At 51.8% G+C, this 13863-nt stretch overlaps 1 protein-coding gene across 5 annotated transcripts in view; it reads right to left on the minus strand.

Moving 5' to 3' along the window:
- CCDC88C (coiled-coil domain containing 88C) overlaps nt 1-11420 on the minus strand; it is a 121566-nt gene extending 110146 nt beyond the window's left edge. For 3 of the 5 annotated variants that reach the window (XM_035719813.2, XM_025442431.3, XM_025442430.3), the window contains exons 1-3: nt 11180-11420; nt 10353-10453; nt 3734-3842 (exon numbers count right to left, since the gene is read on the minus strand). In XM_035719813.2, coding sequence (XP_035575706.1) covers nt 3734-3842; nt 10353-10453; nt 11180-11239 — 270 coding nt within the window. In that variant the 5' untranslated portion in view covers nt 11240-11420. Of the gene's footprint in view, nt 1-3733; nt 3843-10352; nt 10454-11179 lie in introns of those variants that run through there. The other 2 variants (XM_035719814.2, XM_025442432.3) reach the window with 1 other exon arrangement.
- Between the last annotated feature and the right edge of the window lie 2443 nt (nt 11421-13863).

Raw genomic sequence — 13863 nt, forward strand, 5'->3', positions numbered from 1 at the left:
GGGCCTGATGGTCTGCACCTAACAACTTCCCAGGTGATGTTAATGCTGTAGGTCTGAGGACCACACTTTGAGAAGAAGCCCACTGACTCCCAAGCCTGCTAGAAAGATGGCAAGACCAACAGCTGGGGGGACTTCTGAAAATGCAGGTGCTAGCCCCCAACCCCAGAAAAGTCCAAGCAGCAGGTCAGGAGGCAGCCTGAGACCCTGGCGAACACACCAGGGGTCAGACTGAGTCTGGTCATGCTGGTTTTCGCCCACCTTCTACCTCCTGCCCTAGGAAGGATAAGGTCAAGGATCCTTGTCTCCGCAGGTTTTCAGAGGCAAAACTTGAGCTTCCTTGAATAGTACAGACTTAACACACAAGAAGGAGGGTCCCCCATCCTTTCTAACTGCCCCTGTCCCACGGTGCCTCGGAAAAGGAGGGGACGGCCAGTGGGCAGAACCACTGCTTGGCAAACAAAACCCAAGGCTGGACTCTGTGAGCTCAAGTAGTCTACCAACATACCACAGGTAAGCAGGAGTCCCGCTCACTCGGGAGCAAGCTCTTGCCCTTCCAGGACACCACCGTCATAGAAAGAATGACATGTGTCTTGCTTCATCCTGAGCCCTCACAGCCTGGAGGGCTACGTTCAGAGGAGGACTTGGGCAGGACTCCTCCCAGAAAACTTTATTGAGTGACCTTTCATAATCATAACCAATTATGTTTACGCTTTAAAGTCAGGTAGAAGGGAGAAAGGCAGGATATGCAATTGTATACACGGCATGACCACAACAGTAAGAAACAAAAACTATTCATGCAAAAACTGGAAGGAAACAGTAAAAATGTTAATAGGGATTGTCTTCAGATGGTGGGATTGTGGGTGGTTCTTTTCTTCTTGCTACTTATTTTCCTAGCTATTTAGAAAGAGCATACATTACTTGTAAGACCAGGACTCCCATCTGTTTTACAATAAATTGGAAAGAAAACAAAAATATTCAGAGCTACCCACACGTAACCCATGTCAGCCCAGAGAGGAAGAGGCCCGCTAGCTCTCTCCAGGGAGCAGGGGCGCCTGAGAACACAGCCAGCTCTGAAGCCTCTAGCTGGTGCCTGCAGCCACACCTGCTCCAGGCTGGGGCTTCAACGCACGGCAGCCCTGCCCTCAGGGTTAACAGTGCAACAGCAGCACAAGGATGCAGGGTCCTCCTCTCTCCCTGTGGGTCTTTCTGGGCCCTGAGAACAGACCTGTTCCTCTTTTCCTACCCCCACATCTCACCTTCTGGAATTCTACACAGAGTGGCAATCTGCCTCCACACTGACACGATGTCAAGTTCCCTTGGGCCAGCCCAGGTCTGGACTGTCAGGAGCTCCTGCTCGCCCCTAGGGTGTGACTTCTTGGGCCAGAGGACAGCCCCTGCGTGGCCAACAGCTTGCAGCAAGAGCCTGGCTGCTCTGTGCTGCTCGCATAGAGCTCCTTCCACCTGGGAGTTTCATCGCTGTCACCAGGGAGAGGTTACCACCTCCCCAGCACACCTGGGGTCCAAGACACACCTGTCAAGCTCTCTCCACTGGCTCTGGCCAGCCTCTCAAGCCTGCTCTGAATTTCTGTATCTTTCCCGTTCATCTCCTCCCAAGTTTGGATTCATCTGAAACATGGTGAAACGGACCTTTACCTGAGCAACTGCACAACTCAGACCTTGATAGAACGAGAACAGGCCGGTCTTGTGCCTCCACGTCTCTGTCTACCTCTACACCCCTTCCCCTTCTCTCCTTCCCACGACCCTCAAAACATGGAAATTCCATCACCTACCAAGACTCCGCTCAGTGCCCCCTCCCCTCCAAGAAGCCTTCCCCACTCCTCTGTAGCCTGGATCAGGCATCTCTCGAGCAACCTGCACCATGCACTTCCCCAGGCACTTAGCACACAACATCAAAAGTACCTGCTCACCACAAACAGTGCCTATGGATAGGGCTCAAGCCCTGAGTGCATGCTGAACCACGGGCCCAGCCCCCAGATGGCCAGAACCAAGTTCACTGGCAGCCCCACAACCCTTGCTCAGCTTCCCCTGCCTGTGGCCATCCCCAGGGAAACCCTCACTGAGTATTCCCCACTTGTCCACAGCATGCCCAAACCTGAGTGTGGCGCCCCTCGGACAGCAAAACAAACCCACTCAGCCCTACAGAGCTAGGGCACCCGCTCCTCAGCATGGTTGACATCTCTCTGGGGTGGATAAGAGGATGGGGCTGGATCTAAGCCTCCCAGGGACTGCTCAGAAAGTCCATGGTGCTGGGCCACTGATGGTCCACGCAGTGAGCACAGGTGGCTTGAAAAACTGGCCGTGTAGGGAAGCATCCCAGCAGAGCAAGCCTCCCTCACGCACCCCACTGTCCACTCTCACCCCCTCCATCTGCTAATTCATACAGAGTCAGAGGAAGGGCTCCTGCAGCAACCACAGCCAACAGGAGCTGGCCCAGCCTGTAGCACGTCATCTCGGCTGACCTCAGAACCAGCAACCACTGCATGAGGACAGAGAACGAGCCACGGCAGCCCGAGGGCTCCTCCCCATGCTGACAGGGACCTCACCTCCATGAAGAGGATCCCTAAACCCCAGCACCGAGACCAAGGTACACTCCAGGAAGCAGATGCTAGCAACAGGTCTCAGAGGCAGTCTGCCCAAGGAATCAGCGAAGCCCCAGCATGAATTCTGGAAAAGGTTTGTTCTTGGGCAGCGGTTCTCAAACTGTGTTCCCTGAAGTCCTGGGAACCTACAGAGATGCCCCAGTGGGAGAAGAGGTGCTGAGCAGAGAACACAGGGGCCCCCTAACCCTCAAGTCAATCAGAGTCACTAGAGATTCACCAGGGGTTTCAAGAAAAAATGTACAGGGGGAGAAAAGGTTTGCTGCTAAGGACTCTTTGGAGTACCTGGGTGGCTCATTCAGTGATGCATCTGCCTTCAGCTCAGGTCATGATCCGAGGGTCCTAGGACCAAGCCCCACATCGGGCTCCCTGCTCAGTGGGTAGCTTGCTTCTCCCTCTCCCGCTTCCCCTGCTTGTGCGCTCTGTTAAGTAAAATCTTTAAAAATGTTAAACAAAAAAACAAAAACAACCCAAAGCTCTGAGATAACACAGTTTAAATCCATTTCCCATTAACATCAACCTTCCCACCTTGCTGACCTTCCGAAGGCTGGTATGGGGATTTTAGCAGCCGTTCCCCATCAGGCCCCCTTGCACAGCCCATCACCTGTCTGCTGGTGAGACACAGGGAGCACCTGACAAGAGGACACACCGTAAACCCCAATGCTCCTATCCACAAGCTGGGGGCTTGAATACAACCTTTCTGTGGTCCCTTATCTCTCTCCATCCTTTCAGTTGCTCCTCAACAAAGACTCACTCAACTGTGGGTGAGACCCAGTCAGGGTGCCCCAGGTGGAGCCCGGTCCCGGTTCCAGAGCACTCTTGGGGCGGCGGCTGTGAATCAAGAACAGTCCCTGGGGTCCCCACCATACCAGGCACGATGCTTTGCACGCAGCACAAAGGACATTTCCCTGGACAAAATGATCCAACATCTGGCCCTTTCCACAGCGCAAAGAAAAAAGGATGCAAGTGAAAATACACCAAGCCTGAGCAAGCACATAAGCACATGTCTAACCATGAACACTGTTTCCTCTCGGCTTCCTGCGGGGAAACCGTTCAGGGACGATACCACCAGACGCAGAACAGAACTTCAGGGGAACAGAGTTCCCAGTCCTTACCTGGTAGTAGGTCTTGATATTTCTCACCAAGATGGTCAAGTTCTGAATGCGGAGGTTCACGTCGTTGTTTACGTGCTTGTTGATGCGCTGATTTGTTGGCCTGGGGTCTCTAGAAAAGAAAGAGGAGAATGGAAACTGCATATCCCAGCATTCTGCCACCCACCCGAGTTCCCAGCTGAGGGTGAGCTCCAGGCCACCCCCAGCCTCCGACACTACTGGCTCCTCTCGAGTCAAATCCTTATTACCCCATTCCCAAGCTGTGGACCTTAGGGGAGGCCCCATCACCTCCCTGCTCCCGCCCCCGCACCAACCCAGCACAGCCGTGAGTCAAAGTTATTTCCGTTCCTGCTAACAGCACCCATAAACCACCACCAGCCGTCGATGAAAACCCCAAAAGTTCTACCGAATAAAGACCAAAACAAGTTATGTTTCAAGATTAAAAACATTAAAAGCTGAACCAACCAAAACATATAAAATAATGAGGGGAAAAATATGGTACATTTCCTGACATAAAAAATTAAAATCATTCACGTTCCATCTCACTGGGGTCCCCACTCCTGAGATCAGATTGGTCCAGGGCTGGTGCTGCCTGTGACTGACATGTCGGGGACACAATTCTACCCTGAAAAACCAACAGCAGGAGTCTGATGTGACATGGTGTACCAGACACCCTCCGAGAAAGGCTAAGAGCAGAGATCTACATAATACATGTGGGAAACCCCCACGGCGTCCTTTATTTTCTAATCTCAGGCAAAAGTCAGGTCTGGTTGTGATGAAACTAGAAATCTGAATCAAGTGATTTGTATTTCCACTCACCTACCTCCCGGGACACTTCTCTAAATGATTCTTCTGGGAAGAGAATAGACCCAGTGGACCAGATTTGGCTTCACCTCCCCGTGTACCACCCCACGCTTTTCATAACAAAGCCCTCCCTCCCATGTCACTGTCTAATTCAAATGAGGGCCCTTTTCAGGGTTTTAGCTGTGGGGTCTCTAGGTGGCAAGGGGGCAGAGAGTCAGCCTCTTCCTCAGGGATCTGCCTTGCAAGGGGATGGGAGCACAGAAGGGGGTTTGGGGAGTTAAGGAAATTGACCTCAATGCCACACGGCTCATTCCAAAACCAATAATTAACACAACATCGACAAACAAAAATGTTTTTAAAACCCACAAGTAGAAATCATTTCAGACATCACTGAAACTACAATCTTTTTTTTTTTTTTTTAATAGGAACTGTTTAGAATTTGACCATTAACTGTTTGACATATACAGCAGGAGTCCCTGCCCTGTACACTGCGTGTATGCAAAGCCCTTTACCAATTCGGGGCAGTAATAGCCACAGATTTTATTCAATTAGCCTGGATCCCCTAAAATAATCACATGGGTACCTTGGGGCAACCAGGGAATCTCTTTTCAACCGTCATGTGACAACGTTTCTTATTGTCCCCACACAGTAATGGAGTCTGGCCAAGCCATTTGCACGTTATGTGTCTCTTGGAGCCATTCATTACTGAGAAAACAAAGGTTAACAGTTCAGTGGAAATTAATTTAGGAATAGAGGCAGCATTCAGCCTTACAACCACAAGGGCACTTTTAGTCACAAAAATACACTTAACATTACAAATAATTTATCTTCAAGGCTCACTTCTCCTCTCTTCAGATACCTCAAGCGAGGAGAAGCAACTTCATTAAGCGACTCAAATACTTCTTAAAACAGAACTCAGAGCGTTTTCTGTTTTGTGTCTGTCGTCCCAGCTTGAAGTCAGAGGGCCCGGCCCACAGGCGGGAGGGTGGGGGGGGGGGGGGACGCATGGTGCGCATTCACTGAGTGTGCAAAGGCACCACACACGCCCGGATGGGGACCCGCCCGGATGGGGACCCGCAAGGCTCTCAGACGACAGCGTGGAAGCCTCCGACCAGCTCTGCTTTTGTTCTCCAGGTTCAGCTCACTGAAACAGCACTCCACAAGAGCCTTGACATTTACCGTATGAGTAATTAGACTAATTATCACCATCATTAGTGTTCCATCCTTTAACTAAGGCTCTCAGGGTAGAGGTTATGAAGAAACAACTAGAAACAAAAGTCAACTGCGGTTAAGGAGGGCTCATCATCACTGTCCCAGCAAGGAGTAACCCCCACCCTTCTGTGCTCAAAAAAAAAAAAAAAAAAGTGGGGGGGTCAGAAGACACAGGACTGGCCAAGGTTCTCTGGGCCCCAGGGTGCTCGGTTGCAAAACGACTACAGGATCCTTCCAGCCCTAGGCTGTCATTTTAGAGGGCCAGATCTGCACTAGCAAACGTGGACCATATTTGGTCCTATGTCCCAGGAAGAGGACATCCTATCACCACTGCACAACTGCATGTCCCCAAAAGCCATCATTACAAGGATCTTTTTTGCATAATAGCCATAGAATACAAAAGTCCAAGAGTCCCCTATGGAGATGTCAGAGGACAGGAGAGAGACACTGGGTACAAGCTTCAAACAGCTCGTCCAACTCAGGAGAGTTCAGAGTCAGAGACTTCCAAAATTTAAAAATCAATCCAGAAATGATGTGTTGATATAGGGATGTCCACAATGTATCACGGGTTAATAAATAAGGATGCTAAAAGACAACAGTATGAGCCCACAACCATATAAAAATCCCTTAAGGAGTTTCTATCTATATACTATAGATGACATCCAGAAGACACTAGAATAATAGCATTGCCACTTTTACATGGTAAAATCATGGACAATTTTATCTGGCTCACTTTTCTTTCCCTATTTTTCTACAACCAACGTAAATTTTTGGTACAGTTTTTAAGAACTCAAAACCCCCACGAGTATCATACTCTGTAGTCAAAAGAGGAAATAACAAGTTCACAAAAATATTTTTTGCTCCAACACTTTCCCGCCAACACAAACTCATTCAACTAACAAGCACTTGCCCTCAGCTTTTATATATGCAGAACAGGACTAGAACTCCTCTTCCAACACACTGGGGGGGGGGGGGGTGGCGGGGAATTAAAAGCATTACTACAAATGCTTTTTAGAAACAGAAAACTCAGAATGCCTGGCTGGCTTGGTTGGTGGAGTGTGCAACTCTTGATCTTAGGGTTGTGAGTTCGACTCCCATGTTGGGTGTAGAGGTGGCTTAAAAAAAATTTCTTAAAAAAAGAAACAAACTTAGGAAACTCTCCCGTTTGACCAAAGGATATTTCCAACCCATAAATAATATATTATCTTGAATTTTGCAATGAGTACTAGGGGTAAAGTCTGAAGAAAGCAAATACGGCGAGACTTACTACAGGCCTTGCAAAGGCACAAGCTCTCAGGCCCAATCCCAAGTTCCCAACTGCACTCAACAGCCACTGCCTCAAGTCAGAAGGTGTCCGTTCTCAAAAGTACAGGTTCAGGCACGTGGGCACGCACGCTCACACACAAACACCCCTGCCCCCACTCCCAAGAATGATGGATGTTTGTCGGGCATTTTCTATAGGCATGATCTTATTTAATCCTCCCAAGTGTATAAAATACTATCCCCTTATTACAGACCTGGAAGTTGAGGCTTAGAGAGTTTAAGTAATTTGCCCAAGGGGCAGAATGGAGAATGTGAACTTGACCGCCTGATGCTTTCAGAGTCCAAGCACTTAAATACTTTTTCTACAAGACAGTAAGAAACATGTCCAAAGTGAATGAGCAATCGTGTTCTCCCTTGGGCACCAGCAGATCACCCAGAAAGACTGCATTTACAGAGGAACTATTCAGCAGGTTCCCCCATGCACCGTGGTCCACACCATTCAATGCCTCTCACTGGGGAAATTCTCCTGGACCTGGGCCTCCCCTGAAAGCTGAGCCCACAGGGCTTTCCTGCTTCCAGGCACTGATGTCACCGGGAGGCCAGGGCCAAGAGACTACTACTGCAGCCTTCTTCGGTTGCCAGAGACAATGCCCAGGTGCAGCCACGTGACCTCTGCCGGCCTCCATATGGCTCTGAAGTGTTAGGTAACACGCCTCTTATCTGAGTTCCAGCAAGCCACTTGCCATACCTACGCAGCGTACTGCTCTTTACAATTTTCCCAGGTCCTACCAACTTGGAGAGAATTTATCAAAATAGGCCAATAGCACACAGAGCTACTGGCATAAGAGATAAACCAGAATACAGCCTTATTACTGACCTGCTAGCTAGCCCGACATTTCTCCATTTGGCGGAAAGGAACACAGAAGTTTACATGTAGTTAGATGGGGGCTTGAACTCAGGTCCCAGAGTCCAGGTATGCTCTGGTTCTCATTGAGAGAGAGCCGAGGTTAAGAACCATGCACTAAGCCAGGAGATTAAGAATGTGGGAGAAAGGAAGACTGGAAAAATTCTTACCGGACGCCTCAAGTCCTTTCTGGCTTAAGATAGTGTATTTGCAATTGACACTAGTACCTATTAAGTGGCAACCACCATGCTAATTGCCAACACATCATCCCATTTAATCCTCATAACCATCTCTTAAGGGAGGCACTTCCTATTTCACAGATGAGGAAACTAAATTGTTGAGTGGTGTGCCCAGTATCACTTGGCCAGTATGACACGGACCTAGAGTTCAAATCCAGGCTGGCTACCCAAGCTGTAAACACCAGGGCTAAATACACTTTGGTGGTGGTGGGGGGCGGGGGGGGGTCCTTTTTAAAATTGAGATCATCTCTACATAGCGTGAAATGCATATATCTTGTTATAGCTATTTAAGTCCTGAAAAATTAAATGTACTCCAGTCAGTATACAGAACATTATCACCCCACCCAAGAAGTTCACCTGTGTCTCCTTTCCATACGATCCCTACCCACCTCCAGGAGCAAACAATGTTCTGATTTCTAGCCTATCACCTGGAACAGGGTTATTCCGATCACCCAATCAGTAAACTGTGTGCTGCTCATGCCCCTCACTCCTTCATTTCCTCCACCCACATGGCTTCCCCACTGTCCCTTCCTCTGTTCCTGACCCAGGCCAGAAGGCACCAGAAGCACGGCTTGAGGCTTTACGAGCTGCAAACTTCTCAGTTCCCACCTCTGGGATGATTATCTTGGCATATCACAGAGGAGAGAACATGTAAAACTTACAAGGGAAGTGGAGAAGCCCTTCACACTGAATTTAGCCAGGGCCAAGTGTGAACAAGTGATGAGCTGGCATTTCTCAAAGGAATGGTCCATCAGGCTTTCCTGATTTACAAGCAAGTGGTAAACGCTTCAGGAATTCCAAAGGTCAGGGAAGAAAGAGAAACAGTCCCAGGGCTTTTGTTCTCCCCTCCGCCTGGGTGTAAAAACTGAATGAAAAGGCTGGGTATACTGCTGTTTTTAATTAAACAGTCTTGGGTTTGGGTAAGGACACACCGGTCACTGCACCAATGGAATCCGGTCATTTTCGGGGTCCACCAAAATGGGGCAGGGGGGGAGAAATTGCCAGGACTTAAATATGCTACTAGACAATCCCAGGAAAACTTTTTCATCAATGTTCTCAGACAAGTACTGCCGAATCTGGCAACGCATTTGTCTTTTTAGAATCTCATCAAACACAAGATTCAGAAGATGAGTTGTGCCTTTAAAAAACAAAACAAAACTGAAGTGTCTCTCCCACAACATGGCACCAAATGACTTATTAAAAGAAGCAATGTTCCCAGGAAATTTTTGAAACAGACCTTTTTGGGTAGATCTATTTAAACCACTTGCTGAATATGCCAAAGCTAAATAAATGCTCCTCCTCTGCGGGCCACAAAGCTGATCCTCATTAGCTAATGGGTTCGTGCTCAAGTACAACTTGCTTAGTTGCCAGTGAGTAGGTAAGCCCGAGGGGCTGATCCACAGAGAGTATTATTAGGACGTTTTATTTGGCTTCTAGTGCCTGGGAATCATACTGACACTCAGTTCCAATATGTTCCCTGAGCCTGAGTTAAAAACAGAAAGCAGAGGTAGGAGCCAACACCTACATGTGGCAGGCTGTCAATCAGACGCTGCAGAATTTAGCTAGAGGAAAGGATGTGGTCAAACATACATGCTAGTGAGTTTAACTTCCACCAAGACCCGTTTAAGCTCAGTACTACAAACACTACACAGCATTCGGACTCCCAAGGCTCTCTTAACACGGTGACTTTAAGCCTTAGGAAGGGCCTTAGGCAACTGCACTCGCCAGAGAGCAACAAAACGTATGATCAAGTGAAAAGAAGCTCAGAAACACAGGCATCCCAACTTACAGTGAAACTTTATAGTCACACGGATGCTCTGGGTACACCCCAAACACTTCCTGTAACCAGACTGTTACAGTTCCTTGCCCCCCAAAAGGGTTTTTTTGTTTTGTTTTGTTTTTTTTAACTTCCTTGCTCAAACTTCAAATATCTAAGCATGAAGTCGGTTGTCCTATCTACACCACGTGGAGGACAGTCAAGTCATTCAATTCCAAATTGCCTTAACCAAACAAGCTGCCAACCTGCTGTCCTGGAATTCTTCATACTCACAGGAAAGGGAAAAAAATCACCCTAATCTTGAGATGCCGGCGCCGCCCCCCTCCACTTGCAAAGAACCCTCTCTGTTTGAACACGTTCCCATTCTACAACCTTAAACTTTCCGAAGCATCGCTCTTTCCTTCTTCCCCGTAGATAACTTACATTTGCAACATGATTTGGTTCAAAAAGATGCCATCCGCTAAATCCATGTACATGGTCAGATTGTCCTGGTTGCCGCTTCCGAAGGAGCCAAAAGTTTTCACCTGCCGGGGAAACGGGGCGCGGAGAGAAAGGCAGGAAGTGAGCCCCGAGGGCACGGTCTTTAGGGCTCTCCAGGGCAAAGGCGGGCAGGGCCGGTGCGGGAACAGGGGGTCACCCCCGCCCGCCCGCCCTTGCAGGGGCCTCTACCCCCCATCCTGCGCCAGGCAACAGACGCAAGACAGCAAGACGAAAACTTCCTCCCCACTTTTCTCCAGCGGCCCAAGGCGGAAAAAAAAAAAAAAAAAAAGAGAGAGAGAGAGAGAGACTTTTCAATAAATTTCTCACGTCTCAAATCTACTGGAAGTGACTGCGCCGCCCCCCGCCTGTACCCATTCTCGCTCGGCCGCCACCCACCTGCTGGTCTGAGGTTCGGAAACTACACGAGTGTATTTTGGGGTAGGAGTCCCTTCCTTGAGTGGTCAAGCCCCGGGGGGTGGGGGTACCCCGACCCGGTCCGCGCGGGGGCCGCAGCCCAGCGCCCCGGCGCCAACAGGTGCACCCGCGGAGCCCCCGCCCGGCCCGGCCCGCAACGCGGCGAGGTCCCGCACCCTGCGAGCGGGCTCCCGAGCGGGAAACGCCTCCGGACCCCGGGGCCCGGACCCCGACCCCGGCCGGGAGCACTCGCTGAGTCCCCCGAGTCCCGGAGGCTCCCCGGGCCCGCGGGCGGGGGAGGTGGTGCGGCCACGGCGGGGGCACCAACAATGGGGCAGGGAGCTGGGCGCACTCACCCAGGTCACCAGCGGGCTCTGCAGGAAGAGCTCCATGAGCTCCGACACCGTCACGTCCATGCTGAGGCTGCGCCCGCCGGCTCCACGCCCGGTCCCCCGCGCCGCGGCACAAAGCGGCTCCGCCAGCGAGCGGGGCGCGGGGCTGCGGCAGCTCGCACCCGGGAGACAAAGGCGGGGCGCGAGCCCACGTTCCGCGGCTTCGGCGGCCCCGCGCCCCGCCCGGGGCTGGGGGAAGGGGAGGGCCCGGCGCTAGGGGAGGAACAATGCGGGCGCGGCCCCGCCCCTCGGCGGCCCTGGGCGGCTGGTGCGCCGCCTCGCGGTGCCGGGGCCGGGGCCGGGGCCGGGCGCTCGGGCGCGGGCGCGGCTGCGCGGGGCGCGGGGCGGGGGGGCTCCGCGCGGCCTCCCGGGCCCTCCCCGCGGGCCCCAGCACGTGGCCCTCCCCGCGCGTGCGCCTGCGGCGGACCCGAGCGCGCGGACCCCAGCCCCTCCGTGCCTCCCCGGGGCGGCGGAGCGCCGAGACTGGGGAGTCGCCCCCGGCCCACCGCTCGCTGGGGCGCCGCGCGGCCCGCGGCCCCGTCCCTCCCGGCCCCTCCCCGCCCTCCCCGCGGCAGGTGCAGCCCCTCGGCCGCGCGGAGCCCCAGCCACCCGCCGCCGGGACAGGAGCGGAGCCCGCGCGCTTCTCGTGGGGGTGGCGGCCCCAGGGAGGAAACTTAGTGTTGGGTTCAGACCGTGGGAGCGCGACCTCTGGCGCCCCCCGCGCCACCTCCCGCCCTGCCTGCCTTCTGCAAGCTCCCCCGGGAGGCCAGAGCCCCGCCGCACCACCTGTGACCCCAACCCCCACTGCTGCTGCCACTTGGCGGTGGAGGAGCCAAATCCCGGACTCCAGGTTGGAGGACCTAGCAGCAGCTTAGTGGAGGGCGACAGGAGAAAGGACGGTGGCCCCACCTGGATGGGAAGCAGGCCCTGGCCCAGACCACCCTGCTGAGACAGCTGCGGTGACCCACGTTCCCGTCGCTCTCTGCCACTTCACCTTGGGCTGGTAATAATCTACTACGATCCAGTTCGTTGTTCAAAGCACTTCATGCGAATTAACGAAGGTCCTCACGAGCCAGCTGCCGCGGGATTGGCCTAAGTGCCTAGTGTACGGTAGGCAAGGCGCCTGGGTGGCTCAGTCGTGGGCATCCCACGCATGATCTCAGCTCAGGTCTTGCTGTCAAGATCGTGAGTTCGAGCCCCGCCACTGCCTCCGCCGTCCCCCCGTTGAGCTCCACGCCTAGCGTGGAGCCTACTTAAAAAAAAAAAAAAAGGGGGGGATCCCTGGATGGTGCAGCGGTTTGGCGCCTGCCTTTGGCCCAGGGCGCGATCCTGGAGACCCGGGATCGAATCCCACGTCGGGCTCCCGGTGCATGGAGCCTGCTTCTCCCTCTGCCTGTGTCTCTGCCTCTCTCTCTCTCTCTCTCTGACTATCATGAATAAATAAATAAAATCTTTTAAAAAAAAATAAAGGATACCAGAGCAATAAACCTTTAAAAAAAAAAAAGTATGCAGTAGGCACTGAATGGTTGCGAGTTGTGGTGGTAGTAATTTGAAAGTTGGCTGTCAGGTATTGAGGCTGCGGCATCTGTCGGTGAAGTGTGGTATTGCAGCCGAGTTTCGCGTCTTGGCCTTGTGAGATGACACTGTGGCCCTGGGAGCCAGGTGGGAGATGAAGAGTCCTAAGGAGAAATGTGGAAGTCAGGGTAACTGGGGGAGGGAGGGGGTGGGACAGTGCGGAGGAACTGAGGTTTGTAGCTTAGTGGTTTTCTTACGCGCCAGGAATGCATTAATTCCCTAATTGCCCTTATTGTAAAATGGGTTGGAAAACAGGTGTGACTGGTATCCGTCCATCTTTGTGTAGAAGATCCTCGTTCTGCAAAACAGAGAATGTCTGTGAGACCAGAGTGTTTTTCGCGTTGACCTAAGCTGTTTCTGAGGCACAAGGAGGTAGGATCTCTAAAGTTATTCGATAAGCATACTATTTCACTTGGAGGAGCACAAGGGACTAGTGAATGCTTTCTGACAGTTGCAGTGGGACATTTCTCATCATGGTGAGAGAATTTGTCCCTGGGGATGTTGGCAGTCCCTGGGCCACAGCCAGTTCAGGAATTTCTGATGTTGGGATCAGTCATTGTCTGCACCGGTTCATGATCATGGATGTATCCATCATTCATTGCCTAGATCCTGTCTCACTCAGAACCAGCTCAGCATCCTTATTGCCTGAGTGGCAGGGGATCAGGTAAACTAGATGGTGCCCAGGTTACAGGGTTGAAAAAGCTTTGAAGGTCTGGATGACCTGGACGAGATACTTTCTAGGAGCCTCTTAATCCCTAAAAGTGGAATTATATTATTATATCCCCCTATATGACTACAATTTTGAGGGTCAAGGTGGTGCATGTAAAACAGTTTATAAAGATATTGATGACTATCTTCCTGATATTCTGCTGGGTTCTATCACTACTTTAACAAAAATTGTTTCCCCCATGCCTCCTTTGGGTTGGGGCATAAGCTTCAGGGAGCATACACGGAGCACCTCCTAACCACTGAGCAGAGTCCCTCCATTCTCGCCTCGATACCCCTCGGCTCTCACTCTGAGACCTAACCCTTTAATTTTTTTTCTCACTCATTTCTGCATAAAAAGTAATTTC

Source organism: Canis lupus, chromosome 8, assembly GCF_003254725.2.
Source record: "Canis lupus dingo isolate Sandy chromosome 8, ASM325472v2, whole genome shotgun sequence".
Lineage (NCBI taxonomy): Eukaryota > Metazoa > Chordata > Mammalia > Carnivora > Canidae > Canis > Canis lupus.